This window comes from Eutrigla gurnardus (assembly GCF_963514095.1).
Source record: "Eutrigla gurnardus genome assembly, chromosome: 15".
Lineage (NCBI taxonomy): Eukaryota > Metazoa > Chordata > Actinopteri > Perciformes > Triglidae > Eutrigla > Eutrigla gurnardus.
Genome location: NC_139938.1, coordinates 10,143,154 through 10,166,131, shown reverse-complemented (window position 1 = coordinate 10,166,131; position 22,978 = coordinate 10,143,154). Strand labels below are relative to the sequence as shown.

Below are 22,978 nucleotides of genomic sequence, written 5' to 3'. Positions count from 1 at the left end.
CTCCCCAAGCTGCGGCTCGCTCCTCGTCCTCTCAGCTGTAGTTACAACGCGGTGACGTCACGTGGCGAGTTCGCCCCGCTGTTGCGGGCGCTGTTGCGGGCGCTGCCGGCGGCGCTGCAAGTACCGGTCCCGTCCAAATGCAATATGGTACCGTTTTAAATGCCTCAGTACCCCGGTACCAAATTAGTACCGGTATACCGTGCAACCCTAGTTTATAATAGTTTGTCTCATCCGACTGTAATGAAATAAAAAATTGTAATCGGTGCAACTCTACTGTCTAATACAAATTCATTCATTCATTCATTCATTCATTCATTTTTACAAATATGATGGGATGTATGCAGAATACAGTTATCTGGTTTCTGGTAACAGACAGCATTATTTAAAATGCCTCATTATTCAGTTTCCAGAAAACATATTTGCCGTTACAAATAAGCAGCATGTAAGTCCAGACAGAGTTGGTTCATGAGGTATTCTCCACTTCACACTGTGTTGACTGATATGTTGATTTATGGTGAGAAGGAGCATTGATTTCACTACACCTGCATAAATGGAGGTCAATGCCTCAGTCAATCTGCTTCAGTCACGTTAAAGGTTAAAAAAAGAGCAGGGGGGAGAGGTGAGGAATGAATATTATGAATTATTAATTCACTATGTGAGCAGGACATGAAGAGTGCACCACAAATGTTGACTACTGGCGTTAGATCAAGGCTTCCACGTTCTCATTTGAACAAATTATGGAAAAGTTACCATTAAATTGTAAGCTGAACCCAAATCAAATTTGTTTATAACTTTGAAATTAATTTGACTATGGATGCCCAGTGTGAGTGGTGTTTACAACAGCAATGTGCTTATCAACCCAATTGGCTTTGTAGGACCTTGTACCAACTGACAATTAATACCAGTGCCATAACCTGCAAAAGGGAATTTAAAACTACATGAAAGCGTCACGTAGCCCGCACTTCAAAGACCAGCACACACGGACTAAGTTGATAGAAGCAGCGTGTGTGAAGTCTGGTTGGGGGGGGGGAGGCAGGAAGGCTCAAAGGAATGCTGATATCCACCTTTTGGTTGGCAGCCCAAATCTGAGCCCTGGACGCTTGGGGCTATTGGGAAGAGGAGCCATGCGAAACAGCATGGAGCATAGTAATCATAACTCTCCCGCTCTCTCCTCCCTTCCTCCATCCCATCTTCCCTTTTCATTCTCTCATTGCTCTCTTACGTTTTCCTCCTCTCCTCTACCACATCCTTTATCTCCCCCATCTTGTCCTCTCCCTCCTTCTCATCCTTCCCACTGCCTCCCAGCCTCCCACTTCAGTGGCCCAATAAGCACCGAGCAAGCTGCTCTGTCCCTCTCCCCTCTGAAGGCAGCCATAAAAAAGCAGCTTTATTTTTCTTAGGAATAAATAGGCCCGGGCTCCCCGTGAGAGACAAACAAATCAGCGTGAAATGCAGATGGGCCCCGTATTATGCGAAAGAGTGATGTCGGTGGGCTTGTGAAGGGAACATTTCCCTTATACCTCTTACCCAACCCCTTCACTGTCTTTCTTCTATAGCAGCGATAAATAAATTGGTTCTGTCATTGAAACTGCCCATCCTTTCTCCATGCTAACAACTGGCATGCTGTATCGACTAGCTTGTATTTCTTTAGGGGTGAGAGAGGATGTTATATTGTAGTAATAAAGTTATCCCTTGGGGAGGAAAATCTCATCATACATAACCTAGTAATTACTTTTCAAAGTCATACGGTGCAGGTGATCAATAATGTTAGAGTTTCTCTGGGTATTAAGAAACAAATGGCACCTCCGCCAGGACGTCTGCCTCTGACCTTTGAGTCATTACCATTCTATATTTTATGGGAAGTGTTGGGCGATATCACAGCCCAAGTAAATGACTCCTCTGTGACACAGTCTAACATCTATATATGCCTTTAATCAAGAAATATTGCCATTTTTGATTGGACTTTGGTTATCATGTATGACTAGGAGTGTGAGGAAATAACCATGCTGTTTTTAATGATGAAAAGGTGTTTCATTCAGTTTTCACGCATTAGCTCACATACATAGTGTATTCCAGTCATGTGGCCTGTTTTCTTCCAAGCTTCCCCACCGACCTTTCTCCCCTCTCTCTTGAGGACAAGGAAAATCAGTGAGCTTGCCAAGCGTACGAAGAATGTGATTTACCTGTCCATCAAGTGTTAAACGTGCGTTTGATCCTTGAGCCGACTCACTGCGAATCAGCTCGGACTGTGAAAGCCTCATGTGGACGACAGTGTGTTTCGCCTGTTTACACACACTCTCTCACACACACACATCACCACTCACCTGACCAAATACAATTCAAACTAGGAGCAGGAAACGGACTCATGTAAGCATCGAGATTCTGATATTTTCTTCTGAATCAATTCACAACTTCCAAAAATGGATTCAAATTTATTTGATTTTTTAAAAAATGAACAGTTATTGCATTTGAATATTGTGAACAAAAGCAGTACAACCACAGATGTCTGCCTCGTGTGCACTGAATGCACTGCATGACAGGAGTCACACATTGTAACTTTTATTAAATAAAAAATGAAATGTAACATAAGGTCAAGCTGGATGAGGAGTAACTTCAACAACAACCTGTGAGCAAGTGTTACATTATGTCTTGTAAATAAAGCACATACACGGCAGCTGGGTGCTCCAGATCAGACTGGAGACGAAACCACTGAACAGATGGGTGAGCTCCACTTGCTTCTTCCCATGTTTGCAGTTTTTGAACAGAAACCACATGTTCAATATTGTAATATTTAATGGAAACGACATGATGCCAACAGCAAGTAGGAAACTATCAGGTGATCTCCCTACATCTTTTTACTTTCATTAAAGAATGTGTCATACTCCCTTGATAGCAGACTGAAATTAGCAGCCCGATTTATGAATCGTGAATTGATTTTGAGTCGTGAGCCCAAGAATAGAAACTGTATCGAATCGTGAGATACTGACAGCTACACACACCAACTTCAAACACACATGAAGCAGGATCAGAAGACACATAATGTACACTGGCACTTCAAAATATGATTGTCTGTCCAGGAACAGCTTATTATCATTTTTAATTTTATTAAATGACATCCAAATGTAGTTCTATATATCTTTGTCTATACTTCCCATTATATGTAAAAAAACACTTTTTTTTTTAATTACTTGCTATCACTTTTCCCACTGGAGTTGTACATTTACCATTTTTTCTGTAAAGTCGTGTGATAAGTAGAGATTATATAGTTATTGTCTGAGCTTGAATTGGTACAAATTGTCATGACTGTGAGTTTTGTCGTTTTGGTTTCTGGGGTTTTTGTAGTCATTCTGTCTTGTCACTTTTTTTTGTTTGTCTTGTCCATGACTGTGGGTTTTTGTTGGTTTCCTGTTTTTAGTTTGTAGTTCTCTTGTCTTGTACTTCCAGGTCCTTGTTGTTTCTGCTGTCTTGACTTCCCCACCCTCTCGTGTTGATACCCTACCTGCCCTAATGTGTTTCACCTGTCCCTCGTCAGCCTCCTGCCTCCCTGTGTATTTAGTCAGTATCTTCCCTTCACTCCTTGTCGGGTCATTGTATCTGTCTGCCTCTGTCCACGTCTGCTCCTGCCCATGTTCCTGCCCGTTTCAAGTCCCTTTTATGGTTTTTAGTTTTCCATGTTTGATTTGAACTTTGCCTTTTTCTTTGCACTTTGTCCTGCCTTTTGTTGCTACTTTGCCTTGTTTTTTTTTGTTTTTTTGCTACTTTGCCTTTTGTCCCTTTTGACTGTTTTTGTACCTGACTCCCTGCATTTTGTATTCAGCTCAGATAAAGCTCGCTTTTTGTTTATCCCTATCTCGCCCCCTTGTCCGATTAACTGCATTTGGTAGCTTTTACTTTTTGTACGTTTTGGTCTCAAGTACGTAAAAAACCTATATCAAAATACATAAATTAGTTTACTATTGGGCTGATCTAAACTGAATGGTCAGGTCAATCATGTTTGATAAGCAGACACAACCCTCTCTTCTATACCTCATCCACCCTGATTCGAATGACATCATGAGCACATACTGTAGACACCATTTAATATGCTGTAAACGTCTGAGCTCTTCTCATTTCTTCATTAGAACATACACATCCAGGCGTGCCCTCATTCAGGGCACGTCCATATCAACCAGCTGCAAACACGTATAGAACCCGCCGGCGTTCAACATCTTTACCCATTCCATACCGTTACATAAACATACAAACAGGTCCCACGTCGCTGATGTGCTGAGGAGGTGAAGGATTCCCCCCCGAGCCAGTCACACCATATCTGAAAAGACTTAACAAATGTTGGTGAGAAGGAGCAGGTAGCGCTTGGCGTTATCAGCATGATGCAGTGAGCACCTCTCTGCAGCATTCTCTGAACGGCTTTAATTTTTCTTCAGTCTGACAGGCACCCGGATAGCACACGGAGATACATGACCTTAACTCGCCTGCTGAACCAGGTGGAAGTGCGTTTGTTTGGTGGTGGGGAGCCTTTAAGGACCCGCTGGTAGAGTTTCCCTTATTATGTGAGCTGGGTCTGCTTGTTGCATACAGATGCCCTCAGTATAATCCCAGTAATCCAACTCCTTTTGTCGGAGAGGGGGGAAAGACAAGCACCGTATTCAGGTCTTCAAAATACGTGTCTGTGCAGCTTGAATTGCATTAGCGGGGTTAACAACTAATGATGGTGACGAACGCATGTGGACATCCAACTAATCTTCTATTCTTCTTTTTGGCTGGACCGGAGAGGGCCAGCCCTTTAAGTGGCTCTGTGGCTGAGTAAGTAAGTAAGTAAGTATCTGACTGATCACGTTTTCCCATTGGTCACTCAAGGATACCACGTAGCCAGGGGCTCATGAAGCTGTGAGCACAGTCGTCATAGCAGCAGAAACAGTCACATTGAAGACTCGACACAGACACACGGACAGCACTGCTGCAGTGTTTGTAATATGAAATGTAAAGCTGGAGAAGTCGATACGTCTAGAACACACAGAATACGGCGGATCTACAAGCGTAAGAGTTCACCGTTTATCAGAGCCTGAAAGTTAAATCCCCCACAGCATCTGTAGCTAACGTTAGCACAGCAGCAACAGCTTATGTTAGCACGCCTGCAGTCAAATAATATAAACTTCACCCTGAATTGACAGCAAAAGTGAAGCATCAACAACTTCATCAACAAGTTTATGTGATTCATCGGCTTGTTGTTGTTGTTGGAGATAACTGGGCTGTTTACTGTGATAACTGTCTTGGTTGGCTTAGCATTTTTACTGGGATTAGCCAACACTCAGTCACTGGCTGCGGCTGGAACTCATCACCAACCTGATATTTAGTCACCCCAACACTGTGTGACATTTATTAGTAGGCTATTGCAGACTAGTAACGCCGAAATATCACAGTATGACAGTGGTACTAACATAGTGGTGGTGCTGACGCAGCGGTGGTGCTAACCCCACAATAAGAAAAACAGGAAGGATTATTTCCTTCCTGTGATTCTTCCGTATCATCAACAACAGTGTTGCCCTGGTTACTGACTCACAGGCTGCAGGTTGTAGAGATGGTTAGAATAGAGGGAGATGGTTTCTATTTTGTGTGATGTTTAACAAAATAATCATTGCGGTTGGGAAGTTAAGCCTATCTGCAACTAAGCACATTGATCACACGGTCCAGTCAGATACTAAGTCTTCTTTCTTTCTTTCAAGTCTTACAATATAGAGATTACATAACCTCATTTAAAAAATGTCCAGCTGATGACACTTGATTTCACTGTGAAAGACCTGTATTTCAAGTTCTATTTTCGAAGGAGGGGATTTGTCTATATATTTGTTTCTGCATTGGTAAACAAACCCAGGTCAAGTCACACTGTGCAGACAGCTCATCATTCAAACTGGTCCTTGGAAATGTCAGTTTCAGTTTGGTCAGAAAAGAAGGAAATGGACTTGAGATGCTGATGTATTTTTGAGGGGAGTTATAAGTGAAGGGTCTGTGATCCACATCGGCTCTGCTGACCAATCTGATGGCAAATCCAAGGTGGAGACATATTTTGGTTAAAAGATATGCGCATAATCTTTTTTTCCTTTCATTTTATAATAACTCTCAGGTACTAGACCTTGAGTTGCTTGCCAAAAACAGCGCGTGGAGTTCATTACTGTAAGGCAAATCCAAATGTTAATCTTATTTCATTTGCAAGGTCTACTACATCTCCTCTAATGGCCAGCACTAATCTGCTTGATTGGATGTATCCATGGAAATAGAATAGGAGCAGAACAGACATTGAACTGCTTTCAGTGGTCATGTGACTACAAAAAAATAAAACGGCAGCTGTTATGGTGACGACACCGATCAGTCAGGCTGTAAAGTGTTGTCATAGCTCTTCAGGGGGAGAGCAGAGACATACGGCTTGCTAGTTAGCCAGGTACCTTGTCCTGGGACTGATTGACACAAAGCTGGCCACCAGCATGTAGCATTAAGCAAGCATTGTTATCTAGCTACCCCCCCTCCCACCCCCGAAGGAATCTGATGTACTTTTAGTAACTTTGGTTTCCTTTGGATTTGTGTTTGATGTCAGTGTTCTTGTGTTTCTGTGTATTTGTGTCTATATGTTGACACCAAGGACGATGTTGGAAATAAGTCACTTTAACATGTTATCCTTTGTATTATGTTTCTGTCTCCTAAATCCAAAAATAAAATCAATCAATCAATCAATCAATCAATCAATCAATCAATCAACTAAACCTGTGGACTCATGCATTTCATTGCTGGCTACTAGCTCTTAACTGACAAGGGGAACTGCTGTCACTCAGCAAGCACACTGGTCCTCCGTTAGGTGAGGAAATCCGTGTTCACTCTCCAAACAGAGTGGCCTCTATTAGATTTGCAGAATTAAGTCTGCTCCTCTGTGCTTCTTGTAATAGGGTTACAACACTTGCTTCTGTCGACGGATGCTCTCTTGACTTGCACATTAATAATTTCAATATTGTCTTACATATATTTCTTTGGGTTAAATTGATCTCTCTTATTTGATAAACAGTCATCAATATCAATGGGAGTCATGTGAGAATGTATTATTCGTCACTAAACAAGCCACCTCCATTTAGAAGGATACTATTCCTGTTTATATGCAGCCATGCATATTATGAGTAACATCATATTAGTAGTCTTTGCACCTATTCTTCTAAGCATCATATGGTCCATGTGAGGAGCTCGCTGCCACATCATCGTCACCGGGATGAATCCCACGCCGTCGCTGTTCTGTTTGACGGATCGATGCCCGAATTATGTTGTTTATCACATCAAAACATGGAAAAGTGGAACGGCAGCAGCAGCGCTTGTGACATTTAGCTTTGTGACAAGTGAGTCACGGCAGCTGACTTGTTGGACCGTGTGAACACAGCTTCCCACTTTCATTACTTCAACCACCTTCTTGAAGAAGGTTGGATCCAAGTCCTTCATGGTGGTGAAAAGAAGTTGTGTTTCTCTTTGTTTTCTTGTCTTCACGTGTCTATATTCCAGCCATATGAACTCAAGTTGGTTTGTGTCAAAAACACAGGGCTCGATGCAAACAAGAAAGAGGACGTGTGTCACAAAGTGACGTAAAAACACCAACTGCTACTAAAAGCTGGGTCAACATATCACATGTATTCATCTTAAAAGGCTCCATTCAGAATAAGGCCTAATCCAGAATATCTATGTTTACATATCCCATATCACAATAGAAATATTGTCACATTCTGAATAATCGTGGAATGAGTGTGCACGTAAAGGCATTGACTGCAGTAGTCTTTTCATGTAAAATATGATCAGAAGATTAATAAGGGGGAAAAGCATCACACCAACTATGTGACGATTCATTAAGTTTTAAAGAGTAATTTCACAGCATTTCACAAAAAAAGTCAGCTATCTCGGACAATCTTCAAATTGGCATCAGCACTTCTTCTTTGTTAAGAAACCTTTTCATATATTGAAAATGGAGGAATCCATATTTTTACATAAAAAATGTATGTACAAAAATATGGTTATGTGAAAGTGGTTGTTAATAGCAGAGAATCATTGCTCTTTAGCTTTATGGAGCATTTTAGCCTCTATCAGCTCTCGGTTTGGTTCAGTCATTTTGTTGTCAGAGACCTGCTCATCTCCAAACTGCAGACAGAAAAACATAGCGACTAGCTGGTGAACACAGTGGAGCATTTAGCAGCTGAAGAGCAAAATATTTCCCTCAGGGGTTGGTGGAGATGAAAAACAGAGCTAAAAGGAGAGCAGATATTGGATGTAAAGCATCCATGACTCCAAATGAATGATATGATGAATGATGTTACTTTGCATCTGCTGGGTGAGCAAATAGACAGGAACGAGTCCTAGAACCAAATGAGGTTTCCAGATTAACATCCAGAAAAACACATTTTTTCACCTCTGGTTCCTCTCAAATGGTTTTATTGAATGTTTTTTCTTCTACAACATAAAATCATGAAATTAAATAAAAGTTTGAAGATTTGCTGGACAAAAGGTGTAAGTATACTATAAACTTGTGTTTGCCACAAAGCTTATTTTCTATGTTGCTGCACTGAAAGACACAATCTATTCCATTAATACAGACTGAATCATTTATGTGCAAATAATTGTGCTATTATATGCATAAAGGATTCCAAGTTGAGTTGTGTGTATGAACCTTCAACGTTATTGAAAGTATGCGTCACAGACGCGTACGTCCTTGGTAGGAGGACGTTGCTTTAGAGAACTGGCATACGCTCATGTCAAGAGCATCAGCAAAGGTCACAACCAAACCGAACGTAATGACATTTCCACTTCTTTTGACATAACCTTGTGACTCTTAGCTACCTTGTTAAAGCTAGCACCGCTTTTGCTTTCTCACCTCAGAAGAGTCACATTACCTGTGTGCCTTTTCTCCTTGAGCCCTAGAAAACCAAATGCATTCCAATAAGAGGTGGCTTTAGTTCTGAAGCAGTGACTGTTAAATGGCAGGAGAGGTTAAGTGCCTTTTGTACTACTTTCAAAATTCAATTATGCTTTTGCCAGCTTCTAAGACTAAATATCATTTGTTTCTGTGTACTATTATTGTATATTGGATGGTTATTGGATATTGCATTAGTCACATTATTATTATTGTTATTATTTCTAATATCTGCATGAGTTGAACTTGGTAGAACTTGTGCAGGAGGCCTGCTGAATGCTGCGTCTTCCCAAAGACGTGTTTTCATGTCCACGTGTGTGAACATGTCTGGGTATAAATGTTGACTTCTTAAACTAGTCTGAGAGCTTTGCTGTGGTAAACCTACATTGAATTCACACATCTGAGAGAGGAAGAAAGGCGTCATCTCATAATCTCTGAGAATGTCTGTTGCACCCGAGTTTAAAAGTAGACGTCTGAGAGAAATACAACAGAAGCTGTTAACCCGAGGGTAAAGTTAGAGTGGTTGATAAGAGCGTGTCTAAAATCGAGACTGCAAACTTGGGACCTTCGTAAATGCAACTCGTTGGCCTATAATGAGTCCATAACTTGTGGATTCTGCTTCAGAGCTCAGAAGGTCTGAACGGGCGGGGTATTGGACTATCTAGATATAATAATATATGTGATCACACTAGACAACGGGAAACGTATCAAATAGAGGAGAAATAGAATTACAACAAGGTCACCAATTATTATCAGTGTGTAACTCCGAAAAACACATTGCAATCTCTATGAGTGGATGATGATAATGTATAGTACTATTAAATAATAACTGGAGAGGTGAGGAGAGTAGTGGAGATAAGGAGAACAAAACCAAGCACAACCTAAGAGAATTAAACTAAAATAGAATTCAAGAAGAACATTGCTAGAGATCTGGGAACCTGTAAAGACATAACTTAGAGATCAACAAGAGACAATAAAATCATAGTTCCCCTGATAATCCAAATGAGTTTTGACGGATTGAGCTTTATTTAATAATGTTTAATAATAAGATTTAGAAATGTGTCACTCAAATAACATAGTGCAAGCAGAAATCTAAGTATCACTCAAGTCTGTGATTATAACAGCATTCTAAACGTCACATAAATTATAGATCTAAGCCATGAATTAAAATTAAAATCTGTGAGAAACACAAGTATGTGTGTATGAGACAGAGTGGATTAGAGCCGACTGAGTGTGTGTGTGTGTTTGTGTGTGTGTGTGTGTGAGAAGGAGGGAGAGAGAGAAAAAGGCGACTCCCAAAACAGCATGAATCAAGATCTGCGTAAAAAATGAAACCAGCCGTAATAAATCATAAAATAGGAAGTAAAAAGTGTCAATTTTGTAAAACTAGAGCCATGAAATGAAACTCAAATCTGATGACTGAATTCTCCTTCTTGTAAACAATCCATAAGTTGTTCAATGGTGTTGCATCACTGTAGTGTTTCTGATGTTGGCTCATGTGATCGTTGGCATAATGGTGAATGGTAATAATGGTTTCTCACATAGTTGATACTGGGATGTTTTTTGTGGTCTCAATGTCTGACAAATAAAACATCGTAGAAAATTCAGTGATGAAAGTGCTCCATCATCGTTCTGAAATCACTTCATGAAATAAATGATGTTAAAAATTGTCGGAGGCTGATTTGGCTGAATAGTCTTGAGTTTTGTCTCATTTAGATGTAGTTGTGGAGCAGTTGTTGTGCCCAGTTGGTCTGCCTGGTAACTGGTGATTCTCAGCTGACAGGGAGAGAGAGGCGGAGACACAACCTAGGAGGTGTTCAGGGGAGGAGTCCCCCTCCCTTCATGCTCCCTGTCTGAACTGCACCACATTTTTGGCTGGGCCGTAGAGGGCCTAGCTGGCTCTGTGGCGGTGTAAGTAAATAAGCAAGTAAGTAAGTATGTCAGTTAGGCTTGGGCCGGTTTAAACATTCTCAAACCGGTCTGATACGAAGCGAAAGAACAGACCGAACCAGTTATACCGACCTTTGCCACTAGGCGTTGCACTTGCCATAACAGACCCTCCCGAGTGAAACATTCAGTTGTTTTACACAGAAGATTGTGCCGTAATAACGGAATCTAAGAGTCAAAAATAAGCCGCAATCGTACCGTTTATAAATAACAATGCAACTGTGTCTCTTTTTACAAAACATCACGTCTTTGCAGAACGAGAGAGACGGATACGGCACCCCAGGCGGTGTGACGGATTCTATGAGCACTCATTGCTTCAGAACAAGTGTGAAAGGTGAACTTTTGCTCATCTTGCATATTTACACGACTCTTCAACCACGTTTTCTAGCACTTTTGAAAATTGTAAAATCAATGGTCTATAATTGTTAAAACTGTGTTTATATCCTTAAAAAATGGAATGACCTTAGCTGTTTTAATGCTCTCTGGAAAAACACCTGCTCTAAATGAGAGATTGCAAAACATAGTGGTTTGTTTATACAATCAATAGTGCCCTAGAACAAGAATTAGCCAGGATCAGGTTCTGGGAAATGGAAGAAGAGATAGATAGATGAGGTAAAACTGCTCAGGTCAGTGTCCAGTGCTTTAAACGTGTCTGCTAAACACCACAATCATCATACAGGTTACTTTAGGAGAGCATGACGTTCTTTGTGTGGGACCATTATTGTAGCAAAAGTACTGGTGAATGTATGTGGAGAGTATAGCTGTATTTCATTCTGTGTGGGCGTAGGCCTAATCATGTTGAGAGAATCTCTAAATGTGTATAAAGTGTGAAAGTGTTCAGGAATATGAAAATGTGTATTCAGAATCAATGTGTAGGTAATCATGGTGTATAAAAAGGTAATCTCCGGGCCTGAAAAAATGTAGCCAATGCTGCAGTGCCTTAAACCTGCATTCTCACTGCTGGCCACCAGGGGTGACTCCTCACATACATTATGGTCCATTTAGAGTCAAACAGACCAGAAAGCAGAGGATGCTTTAGGGCGGGGCTACCTGCTGATTGACAGGTTGCTACCGCTCTACCAATGCTGTTACCTACTAAGATGACCCCCTTTCGACGTAGTCCAAATATGGTCACTTCCTTTACTGGTTGCATTAAGTCAAAGATGGCAACGGCCAAAAATTCCAAATGGGTGATGTCACCATGACAACGTCCACTTCTTATATGCAGTCTATGGCACTGACAAATCTCCACACACATTTCCAGATCTCTGCATAGCAGACAGTTGTCTGCACATTTGCATATCTCAATACACTTGCAAATCCAAATGCTTTTTGGAGATTTTTCATTTTGCACATTTACAAATACGATTACTCACACACAGATTGAGCAGCCTGGTCTCCCAAACATTCCGTCACACAGCAAAACTAGGTAGTAAAATGTTATATCTCATGACAAACTTATTCCACTGTGGATTAAGAGTGATGGACAGGTCTAACACCACAGTGCTTCAGTCAGTGGCGGTTGATCTGCCCAGGTGGAGCTACTCACGGAAAAGTATGCTGTTTTTCATTGTAATCGAAAATCGGTAACTTCCAACTGCTGAGTCAGGCTCCCTCTAGTCTGAAGTGTTTGACCGGCGCAGCCAGGTACATTTCATCACTGCTGACTCACAATGGAGGATAGCCAGAGAAAGAAGACCATTCAACTTCCAGTCCCAAAAAAAAGAAACAAAAAACTAATGGAAGTGAAGAAGGAAAGTCATCAAGAAGCAAAGTGACTGCCAACGAGGGAAAACCACAGACCTCCTTTCAGTGTGGATCATTTGAAGGCATCACACAGATGAGACAGTCGACACTGTTGGGTGAGGGAGATGAGGTCCAAGAGGCTCGCCTGCAGTTCCATCTACCACCAAAGAGGCCGCTAGAAGCAACACATCTCAAATCTTACGAACTGCCACTTTAAGTCAAACCAAAATGTTTTTTACTAAACCTAACCATGTCGTTTTTTCACATGTTTCAAACTGTGTAAAACTGATTGGTACAGAATAACATGTTTTCCTGTCAACTTAATTGAGCAGTTTAGTCGTATGGGAATGTCATTTTGTTTTACACATGGTTGGATTGAGATACAGTTCCACAACTCACCACAAACATTTGAGACAGTAATAGCCCCATATCCTTGTTCATTAATTCACCACCACCTTCACAGTGTCTAAATTGGAGGAAGAGAAATGGGATTGTCTAAACGTGTGTTTCTCCTGAAGAACAAGTGCTTACTGAGTTGCTTTGAGCTGGTGGTGGAGAAATGGAGTTACTCTGGGATGTCGTTGGCACAATTTGCCTCAACGTGTTCTGATAATTGTTGATATTGATCTGGTACGCTCTGCAACAATAAAAGTCCCAATGTTCAGCATCCAGCCCCGATGAGGAAAGCGGTCAACATTCTGCATGTGTGACACATTTGTCAGACATTGTGAAGCTCTGTTGTGTTGGTGAAAGTGGAACACGCTGGATTAGCATGTCCGACTGACACCCCTATTTTTTAATTGCCCAGTGGGTTCATGACTTGTGTAACGCCTGGTTCACACTGGACGCGGAAGCGCCGCGAATAGACGCGTAGCGGAGCCCGCTTCCATTCGGCGCCCCTGTTAAGCTATGGTGTCGTTCACACTGGACGCGGAGCGCCGCGAATACGCGCCGTGAAGCGATCGTTTCAGCGTCTGCTCTATTTTTTGCGCGTGCCGCGAGTGAATGCGTGAATTCTGGCAGGAAATCACACAGAGAAACACGAGACAATCCGGTCAATTTTCAAAATAAAAGCAATTTTCAAAATAAAATACCGCGATTGACAAACGCAATCATATTTGTGTATCTAAACTCGCACTGTCGGAAACAGGAAGAGACAATACATTTAATAAATGTGAAGAGTAGATAAGAAAAATTTGTATTTCAACGATATCTGCACTACTACTGTCTACTACCATACACACTCTCTCTGTCTGTGTGTGTGTCCCTCTCTCTCTACGGATAAATACAAGAAGTGTACAAACTTCTTGGTTATAGAAACATGGCGTATTAATTGTATGGGGTTTAATGGAAAAAAATAGCTCTGAATGAACAGCAGCTGAGCAGAAGCGCTTGTCGACCGCCGCAGAGAAATACGCGTCTGGTCTGAACGGATCGCTCGCGCCGCGGTGCTTCCGCATCCAGTGTGAACCAGGTGTTAGTGGGCTAAACCATCACTTCACTGACCGATTTTGTCCACTGTAGATACTGCAACATGCTGTTCAGCCCTGTCTGACCTGGAAAGAGCTGTGTGTGTGTGTGTGTGTGTGTGTGTGTGTGTGTGTGTTGCCAGGCCAGAACACGTCAGCTGGGGAAAAAACAAGCAAAACGAAGCTATTCCAGCCCAAAAAAGAAAAAGGAAACAGCAGGTTTCTGTTCAAGCTTGACAAAGACAGCATGTGCCTGTGAAAACATAATGAAAAAATATTGATCATATTGTCTATTTGTGTCAGCATTGGGAATAAGAAATAAAAACCTGGTATTTCAAAGATGATAAATATCTGTTATTCTACGCTTTGCCAATCAGTTCAGTTTTTTACATACAACATGTCAGTCTGGGAATTCAGCAAGCACACAATCCCTGCTTATTATGGTTTGGTGCATCATTATTTAAAATGTGTTCTAGTTGGGAAATAAAACATTAGCACCAATACACGAGCCTCCATTATCTCATTTACAGGAGTGGGAGACCAAATTCAGAGATATGATTGATCTAACATTGAGATTGTACTTAAATAATCGCAGAAAACATTCTCTCTCCCTCCCTGTAATCTGAACAAGTTAGTATCATTTGCAACATTGCATTGCTACAGCCAGAGCAGATCCCTAGGTGACCTCCCACACCGCTCAAAGACTTACAAAACAGCTCAAGCCTCCTGGAAACGAGCCCGGCTGGTTCCCCTGCCCTTTCTACTCCACCCCCCTCTCTGCAGTCACACAGAGACTGCATGTCTGGGGGGTGAAACAGTGCTGTCATTTACTTTAATACAACTTTGTAATTCTCAAGACACATGAGATTGATTTTTCAACACTGTCTGACCTTACAATAAGTCGCATCTCATACATGTTTCTTTAGGCGTTTAAAACTTTTCACCTCAGATCAATACACACACTTATTTTCACAAAATAAAAGTAAAAAATGACTTAAGGAAAGAAAACGTTTGCAACTGAGGAAGGTCAATTAATCACTGGTTCAAATAGACAAGAAAGTATCTTTTTCATTTAAACCAAACAATATATGCTGACTGGGGCTGTGTGCTATAGCAGTCTTTTTTAATAATGAAATATGTCAAGATATAATATTTCCTGGTAATTCAATAAACAAAGAGTCATTGTCATATGTATGACATAACCACATGGTAAAGCTATCTGTAGTGTGAAGGTGCCCAATGTGAAATTCACAGCATGTCTATGTCAAACTCAAATATTTTTTATGATATTCAGGTAATTTGTGGGCAGGTCAGTTAAAATAAAAATAAAGCATTTTGGCCAAATATTACCTCAACATTCATATACATCATCATCAAAAAGCAGCTAACGGTGCTAGCAGATAATGGCGCTAACAGTGCTGACATGAAACAACGGTTGTGCTAACAGAGCTAACGGGAACCTGAGATTGGCTGTGTTACGAACCCCTACTCGTTAAGGGGGAAAAAGGAAAGTAACACACACAACCCGGTGGATTGGGGTTGTAATTGTATTGTTTTATTATAACCCGACAAGGAATAACAGGTAACAAACAGAAAAGGGCCGCTAGGTGCTGTCAAAGCAAAGAAACAATTATAACCAAAAGAGAACTCCTCAAAATAGAATGGAGCTACCTATCTAATAACTAAACCCGAATAGTCCTAAAACGAAACCCTAACTGGCTACTCTAGCATAACGAAACATAAATACAAGTGATCAGCACCCCCTAAACCTAGTGTGGCTAAACAGTGACAAACCTAAATGAGTGCAAGTGAACAATATCAGTACCGACAGATCTCTTACCCTGGCCCAATTCTGGGAACGCACACAAATGCCAACTCTTGCTTTCAAACAGATGCGACTACACGCCTTGATATCCTACAGGTGTCTGCCGGCGAGTGTAAGGCGCGTCGGGGTTTTATACGCCTCCACGGCGCTGTCGATCTCTGATTGGCTGGGCCCCGCACCTCACAGCCGCTAGGGCTACTCCGGGGACGGAAGGACCCGCCCACTTGAGCTGCTTTAGGGAAAACAGGAGGGGTAAGGCATGCAGAGGGAGGGGAGACAATGCGGTCGGCTCAAGGCCGTAACATCCCCCCCCTTAAAATGGCGGCCCACGCCTAACAAAATACATTTTCTAAATTACAAATAATACCACGTTATCCCCCTTTTTTTTTTTTCCTACAACCTGGAAAGGGCATCAGCTATCACATTTTCACTCCCCTTCTTGTGCCGAATTTCAAGGCTGTAATCCTGCATAGCCAGCGCCCAGCGCATGAGGCGCTGGTTCTGGTTGTACATGCGCGTGAGGAATACAAGAGGATTATGGTCTGTGTAAACCACTATTGGTAATGAGCTAGACCCGAGGTATACCTCAAAATGTTGGAGAGCTAACAGCAAGGCAAGTGTTTCCTTCTCAATGGTGGAGTAGTTGGCCTGATGGGTGTCAAACTTTTTGGAGAAGTAACTCACTGGATGATCAACCCCCCCTGCATCCTCCTGCAGAAGGACGGCTCCCGCACCCACTGCACTGGCATCCACCTCCAGTTTAAAGGGTGTTGTGAAGTCAGGGGCAGCCAGCACAGGGGCGTGAGTGAGAAGGGCCTTTACACTCTCAAACGCGTGGTTACACTCTGCTGTCCAGACAAACTCAACTTTTGGGCTCAGCAGACTGGTTAACGAATGGACCACTGAGGAAAAATTTCGGCAAAAGCCGCGGTAATAACCGGCCATGCCGAGGAAACTACGCAGGGCCTTTCTGTCAGTGGGAACGGGACACGCTGAGATGGCCGAGACCTTGGCTTCGACAGGCCGCACCTGACCTTGTCCCACCCGTCGACCCAGATAAGTGACAGTGGCCTCACCAAAGTCACATTTGGCCAGGTTGAGGGTGAGCTTGGCGCCCCTGAGACGGGTGAACACTTGTTCGAGGACCTGTACATGCTCCTCCCATGAGCGAGTGTACACAATGAGGTCATCCAGGTAAGCATTACAGTTCGATACACCCGATAACACAACATTTACTAGACGCTGGAACGTAGCAGGCGCATTACACATGCCAAACGCCATGACCGTGTACTCGAGGAAGTGATCCGGGGTGACAAAAGCGGATATTTTGGACGCTCGCTCCGTTAATGGAACTTGCCAGTATCCTTTTAGTAGGTCCAGTTTACTGACAAATTTGGCGGTGCCTAAGTTGTCAACACAATCCTCCATCCGCGGCAACGGATAGGAGTCTGGGACAGTGACATTGTTCACCTTACGGAAATCAGTGATAAACCGCGGGGAACCATCTGGTTTAGTGCCGACCAGACATGGGGAACTCCATGGGCTAGAGCTGGGGCGGGCGAAACCGTGTCGTAGCAAATACTCTGCTTCTTGTCTCATTAGCGCGCGCTTGACAGAGTTGACGCGGTACGCATGCTGCTTAATAGGCCGTGCGTTCTTAACATCCACATCGTGGGACAAAACCGAGGTCTGGGACGGAACATCACCAAAAAGTTCCGGGAACCTAGCCACTAATGAAAGTAGGTTCTGTTGTTGACCGGGGGAGAGATGATCTAAGCGAGACGGCAGCTCCTGCAGCATCTCGGAATTAGATAAGCGAGCAGTTTGTGGATCAGCCGAACGGTGAAGAAAATTATCCTCGGGAGCAGGTGCAGCTAAGGAGGTCACCACTAATGCCGTGCCTGGAGTAACGGGTTCACGGGTGAAATACGCTTTTAGCATATTCACGTGACACATTCGCGTTTTCTTACGCCGTTCTGGGGTACTGATAACATAGTCAGTGTCGCTGAGGCGATCTCGGATCTCGTACGGACCGGAGAATTTGGCAGACAACGATGAGCCGGGAACCGGTAACAACGCCAGAACTTTATCTCCGCTACGAAAATCTCGCTGCACGGCGCGCCGATCAAATCTCTGTTTCATGGCACTCTGCGAGGCAGCCAACATTTTCCGGGCAATGGCGTTAGCACCATGCAGGCGCTCACGAAATTTACTAACGTAATCTAACACGTTTGTTCCAGACGCGGTTTCTGCGGACAAAAACTTCTCCTGCAGAACTTGCAACGGGCCACGCGGTGTATGACCGAAGACGAGCTGGGCAGGACTGAATCCTAAAGATTCCTGAATGGCTTCACGGGCCGCAAACAATACGAACGGGACTCCGTCATCCCAGTTTTTCTCTTTTTCTATGCAATATTTACGCAGCATCGATTTTAAAGTTTGATGCCACCGTTCTAGTGCCCCCTGCGACTCCGGGTGGTACGCACTAGAAACAGCGTGCCGCACGTTTAACGTTTGGAGCACTTGTTTAAATAGTTTGGACTGAAAATTAGTCCCTTGGTCCGTGTGAACCGTGCGGGGGAGTCCAAATGTGGAGAAGAACTTTGTAAGACCCTTCGCCACCGAGCTAGCAGTAATCTTACGCATAGGGATGGCTTCGGGAAACCGGGTAGCAGCACACATTATTGTTAACAAATATTCGTTACCGGTTTTTGTCCGTGGCAACGGACCAACGCAGTCCACTATCACTCGATCAAACGGCTCACCTATCACTGGGATTGGATGCAGGGGAGCCGGTGGCACAACCTGGTTCGGTTTACCAACGAGTTGGCACACGTGACAGCTGCGGCAATATCTAACCACATCACCTTTAATTCCGGGCCAAAAGAAATGTTTTAACAGTTGCTGGTATGTTTTGTTAATGCCCAAATGTCCGGACCAGTCACTTTCGTGTGCCACCGATAATACATGCGTTCTATACTCCGCAGGCACCACTACCTGGCATACAACGCTCCACTCGGCATCAGCGGCTACAGAGGGGGACCATTTGCGCATCAGGAGATCCTCCTCCATGTAATAGGCTATCCGCTCGTCAGTTGCGTTGCTGTTACTCACCACCTTTGAGAAACACCTTTTCAATGACAGGTCAGCCTTTTGCGCCTCACTTAGGCGAGCCCGATTCATTGGGAGCGACGGACGGTCACCGACCGGTGCGTCGGGACCCCCAAGCCCCGCAGCACTGTCACTATGGGTGTCAGCCACAGCATCTTTTTCATCCTGATCTGTAAAGCCTGGGTTTCCAAGATTTACCTCTGCAGACTCGATACGCTGGGGCGCGTTTAACACCTCCAGCGAGGGAGTCACCTTTCCTCCAGCTATGTCGTTACCCATCAGGAAACTAATACCCTCAATAGGCAACTCCGGGCAGACAGACACGGGGAAATAGCCGGTGATTAGCTCGGACTGGACATAAACACGGTGGACGGACCGGAGCACATACCCCATTTCCACCCCCCGCAACACAGAACCATAACCACATGCCGACTGGTCAGAAAACGGACGGAGGAGAGGATCACAGACTGCGAACAAGCCGTGTCTCGCAGAATACGCACCGGGCGCTTGTCAGCAGGATCACAAGCCAGGGACACCAAACCATCAAAAGTGAACGGCTTAAAACACTCGTCGAGGGTGTCGCTGTTACTGGGAATGTGAGGGGAATTTGGTTCTGCCTTTATTATTCCTATCCCTTTAGGAGCAGCAAACTGTGTGTTTCTCACTGTTCCCTTGTTTTTCCGTGTTAAACAATTTGCTATACTATGACCAGTTTTGTGGCAATAAAAACACTCCCTGTCATCCTTCTGGACGTAGCTACTTGTCTGTCCTGAGGCAGAACTCCTCCTCCCATCAGAAACGCTGCCAGTTTGGGGGCCAAATGCAGCTTTGTGCGTGAGCACGTACTCGTCAGCCAGCACGGCAGCGCAGGAGAGCGAGGAAACCTTTTGTTCATTTAAATACACCACAATACGATCGGGCAGACACCTCTTAAACTCCTCCACTAACACCATCTCTCGTAGAGATTTGTAGTCGGCCACTTCACACGACGAACACCATTTATCAAATAAAGTTCCCTTCTCCCTGGCGAACTCGACATATGACCGGTCAGGCGGTTTTCTACAAGTACGAAACTTCTGCCGATATGCTTCCGGTACTAGTTCGTACGCACGCAGTATGGCTGATTTTACGTGCTCATAACTGAGGCTTTCCTCAATCGGGAGCGCAGCCACAGCATCTTGAGCTTTGCCATATATTTTGCATTGCAATAACAACGGCCAAACCTCGCTGGGCCATCGCAGCGCCGAGGCGATGCGTTCAAACGCCGAAAAATATGAGTCGACCTCCGTCTCTCTAAATACTGGAACAAGGGCGATATTTTTGTTAATATCAAACGTAGGCGCAGATCCCGATGGTAAGGAGGCGGAAGGATCTGCACCGACCACCACGCCGCTTTTCGTCTCTCTCTGAGACGCCAGTTCCAGCTCGCGGATGCGCACAGCTGTCTCTGCCTCTATTTCCAGCCGCTTAATTTCCAGCTTGAGCTGAACCTCTCGGGTCTGAGCTCTTTCCTCGGCCTCTAACCGGAGGCGGGCGAGGCGGACCTTCAGTCTGGCCTCGTGTATAGAGCCTGTGCTCGCTGACGAGAGAGGATCGTACCTGGGCATCGTGACGGGAGTTCTTGGTGGTTCCCCTGCCAGTACCCCTTGCACGCTCTCGCGGCTGTCCTTTTCCCCACGCGGCACCGGCAACATGACGAGCTCCCGTTCCAGTAGCTCGCCAAGTACCAACCCTTGAAGATCCCTCTTAAGGATCTGCCGGGAATGCTCCAAGCGGAAATGGGCTGCGATTTGGACGAGATCATCCTTCCTACAGCTACTGAAGCTTTCGTACGACGGGTTTGCCAAAAAACCCTGCAAATCAAACCCCGTCGCCATACACGCAACCACTAATCAAACAATCGTACCCACTACGCCAAGGGAAATATAACAAATACACAGTCCCGGGACCCCTTTAACGGGTAAGATCCCGGACGAGCCCCCACATATGTTACGAACCCCTACTCGTTAAGGGGGAAAAAGGAAAGTAACACACACAACCCGGTGGATTGGGGTTGTAATTGTATTGTTTTATTATAACCCGACAAGGAATAACAGGTAACAAACAGAAAAGGGCCGCTAGGTGCTGTCAAAGCAAAGAAACAATTATAACCAAAAGAGAACTCCTCAAAATAGAATGGAGCTACCTATCTAATAACTAAACCCGAATAGTCCTAAAACGAAACCCTAACTGGCTACTCTAGCATAACGAAACATAAATACAAGTGATCAGCACCCCCTAAACCTAGTGTGGCTAAACAGTGACAAACCTAAATGAGTGCAAGTGAACAATATCAGTACCGACAGATCTCTTACCCTGGCCCAATTCTGGGAACACACACAAATGCCAACTCTTGCTTTCAAACAGATGCGACTACACGCCTTGATATCCTACAGGTGTCTGCCGGCGAGTGTAAGGCGCGTCGGGGTTTTATACGCCTCCACGGCGCTGTCGATCTCTGATTGGCTGGGCCCCGCACCTCACAGCCGCTAGGGCTACTCCGGGGACGGAAGGACCCGCCCACTTGAGCTGCTTTAGGGAAAACAGGAGGGGTAAGGCATGCAGAGGGAGGGGAGACAATGCGGTCGGCTCAAGGCCGTAACAGGCTGCTATTAGACGCCGCCACTGTTATCAGCTGTAACCGGCAGTATGAGAGCAGCGCACTTACACACACTACATTCAGTAACGCACACTAAAACACACAAGCAGCCAGCCTGTAAACACAGCAAAGAAAAACTCCGATCTCAACACACAGAGGGAGAAGGACTCCATTCTTTGCTCAGGTAGACGGTACTCTTTACATACTCTGTCTACATCTGTACACAACAAATAGTTGTTTGCTGCTACATTAAGACTCGACTTTTCCGTCGAGCACCTTTAAACAGCTGAGGATTTTCACATTTTCTTAAAGTGATGGTTCGGAGTGAAATGCACCCTAGGTCATTTCCACCATGACATCCAGCCAAATACCCCCTCGGAAGCCTTTTTAGCGATGGTCAGCATTGGTCAAGATAGCCACTATCAGCCAAATGGCTTAGTACTAGCGCTATGGTACAGGGGGTATATCTCGTAAATTACCCCACTAATAATGCATGGAATGTTACCAAACTTCTGCAGTAGTACACATAGGGTCTGTACTCACAAAACGAGGCATTTGAAAGTTTGTAAGTACACCAGGAGTTTATTTAAAATAACACTTGCCTGAAAGCTTCTATCCTCGGCTGCTATGCTACCACAGCGTAGACACCACTTGCCGTGACGCGAGTTTCACGCGAGAGTATGAACAAGTTTCGCTAAATGTTTATAAATGCTTGTATTATCAGGTCAACACTTGTCAACATTGTTGACCTGATAATACAAGCATTTATAAAAATGTGTTGACCTGATAATACAAGCATTTATAAAAACTCAGCGAAAGTTTTTCATACTCTCGCGTGAAACTCGCGTCACGGCATCGGCTGGGTAAACACGGAAGTGGCGTCTACGCTGCGGTAGCATAGCAGCCGAGGATAGAAGCTATCAGGCAAGTGTTCTTTTAAATAAACTCCTGGTGTACTTACAAACTTTCAAATGCCTTGTTTTGTGAGTACAGACCCTATGTGTACTACTGCAGACGTTTGGTAACATTCCATGCATGATTAGTGGGGTAATTTACAAGATATACACACTGTACCATCGCGCTAGTACAAAGCCATTCGGCTGCCCTATCTTGACCAATGTTGACCATCGCTAAAAATGCTTCCGAAGGGGTATTTGGCTGGATGTCATGGTGGAAATTACATCTGGTGCATTTTACTCCGAACCATCACTTTAAGAACTTTAGTACAGAATGACAACATCAGCTTCAAGTAAAAGAGACCAGGTCCCAGGGTGAAAAAGTCAAAAAACAGTTTGTGTTTGTGTAAATAATGT

The 22,978-nt window shown here is 43.9% G+C and overlaps 2 protein-coding genes across 3 annotated transcripts in view; both read right to left on the bottom strand.

Moving 5' to 3' along the window:
- ntm (neurotrimin) overlaps positions 1-22,978 on the bottom strand; it is a 447,919-nt gene that overhangs the window by 396,119 nt on the left and 28,822 nt on the right. The window lies entirely within an intron of this gene.
- Positions 16,295-22,978, bottom strand: part of hspa8 (heat shock protein 8) — a 160,183-nt gene continuing 153,499 nt past the window's right edge. Inside the window, exon 8 of the mRNA XM_084029472.1 lies at positions 16,295-17,931. Within this exon, the coding sequence (XP_083885598.1) occupies positions 16,310-17,931 (1,622 nt within the window). The 3' untranslated portion in view covers positions 16,295-16,309. The remainder of the gene's footprint in view (positions 17,932-22,978) is intronic.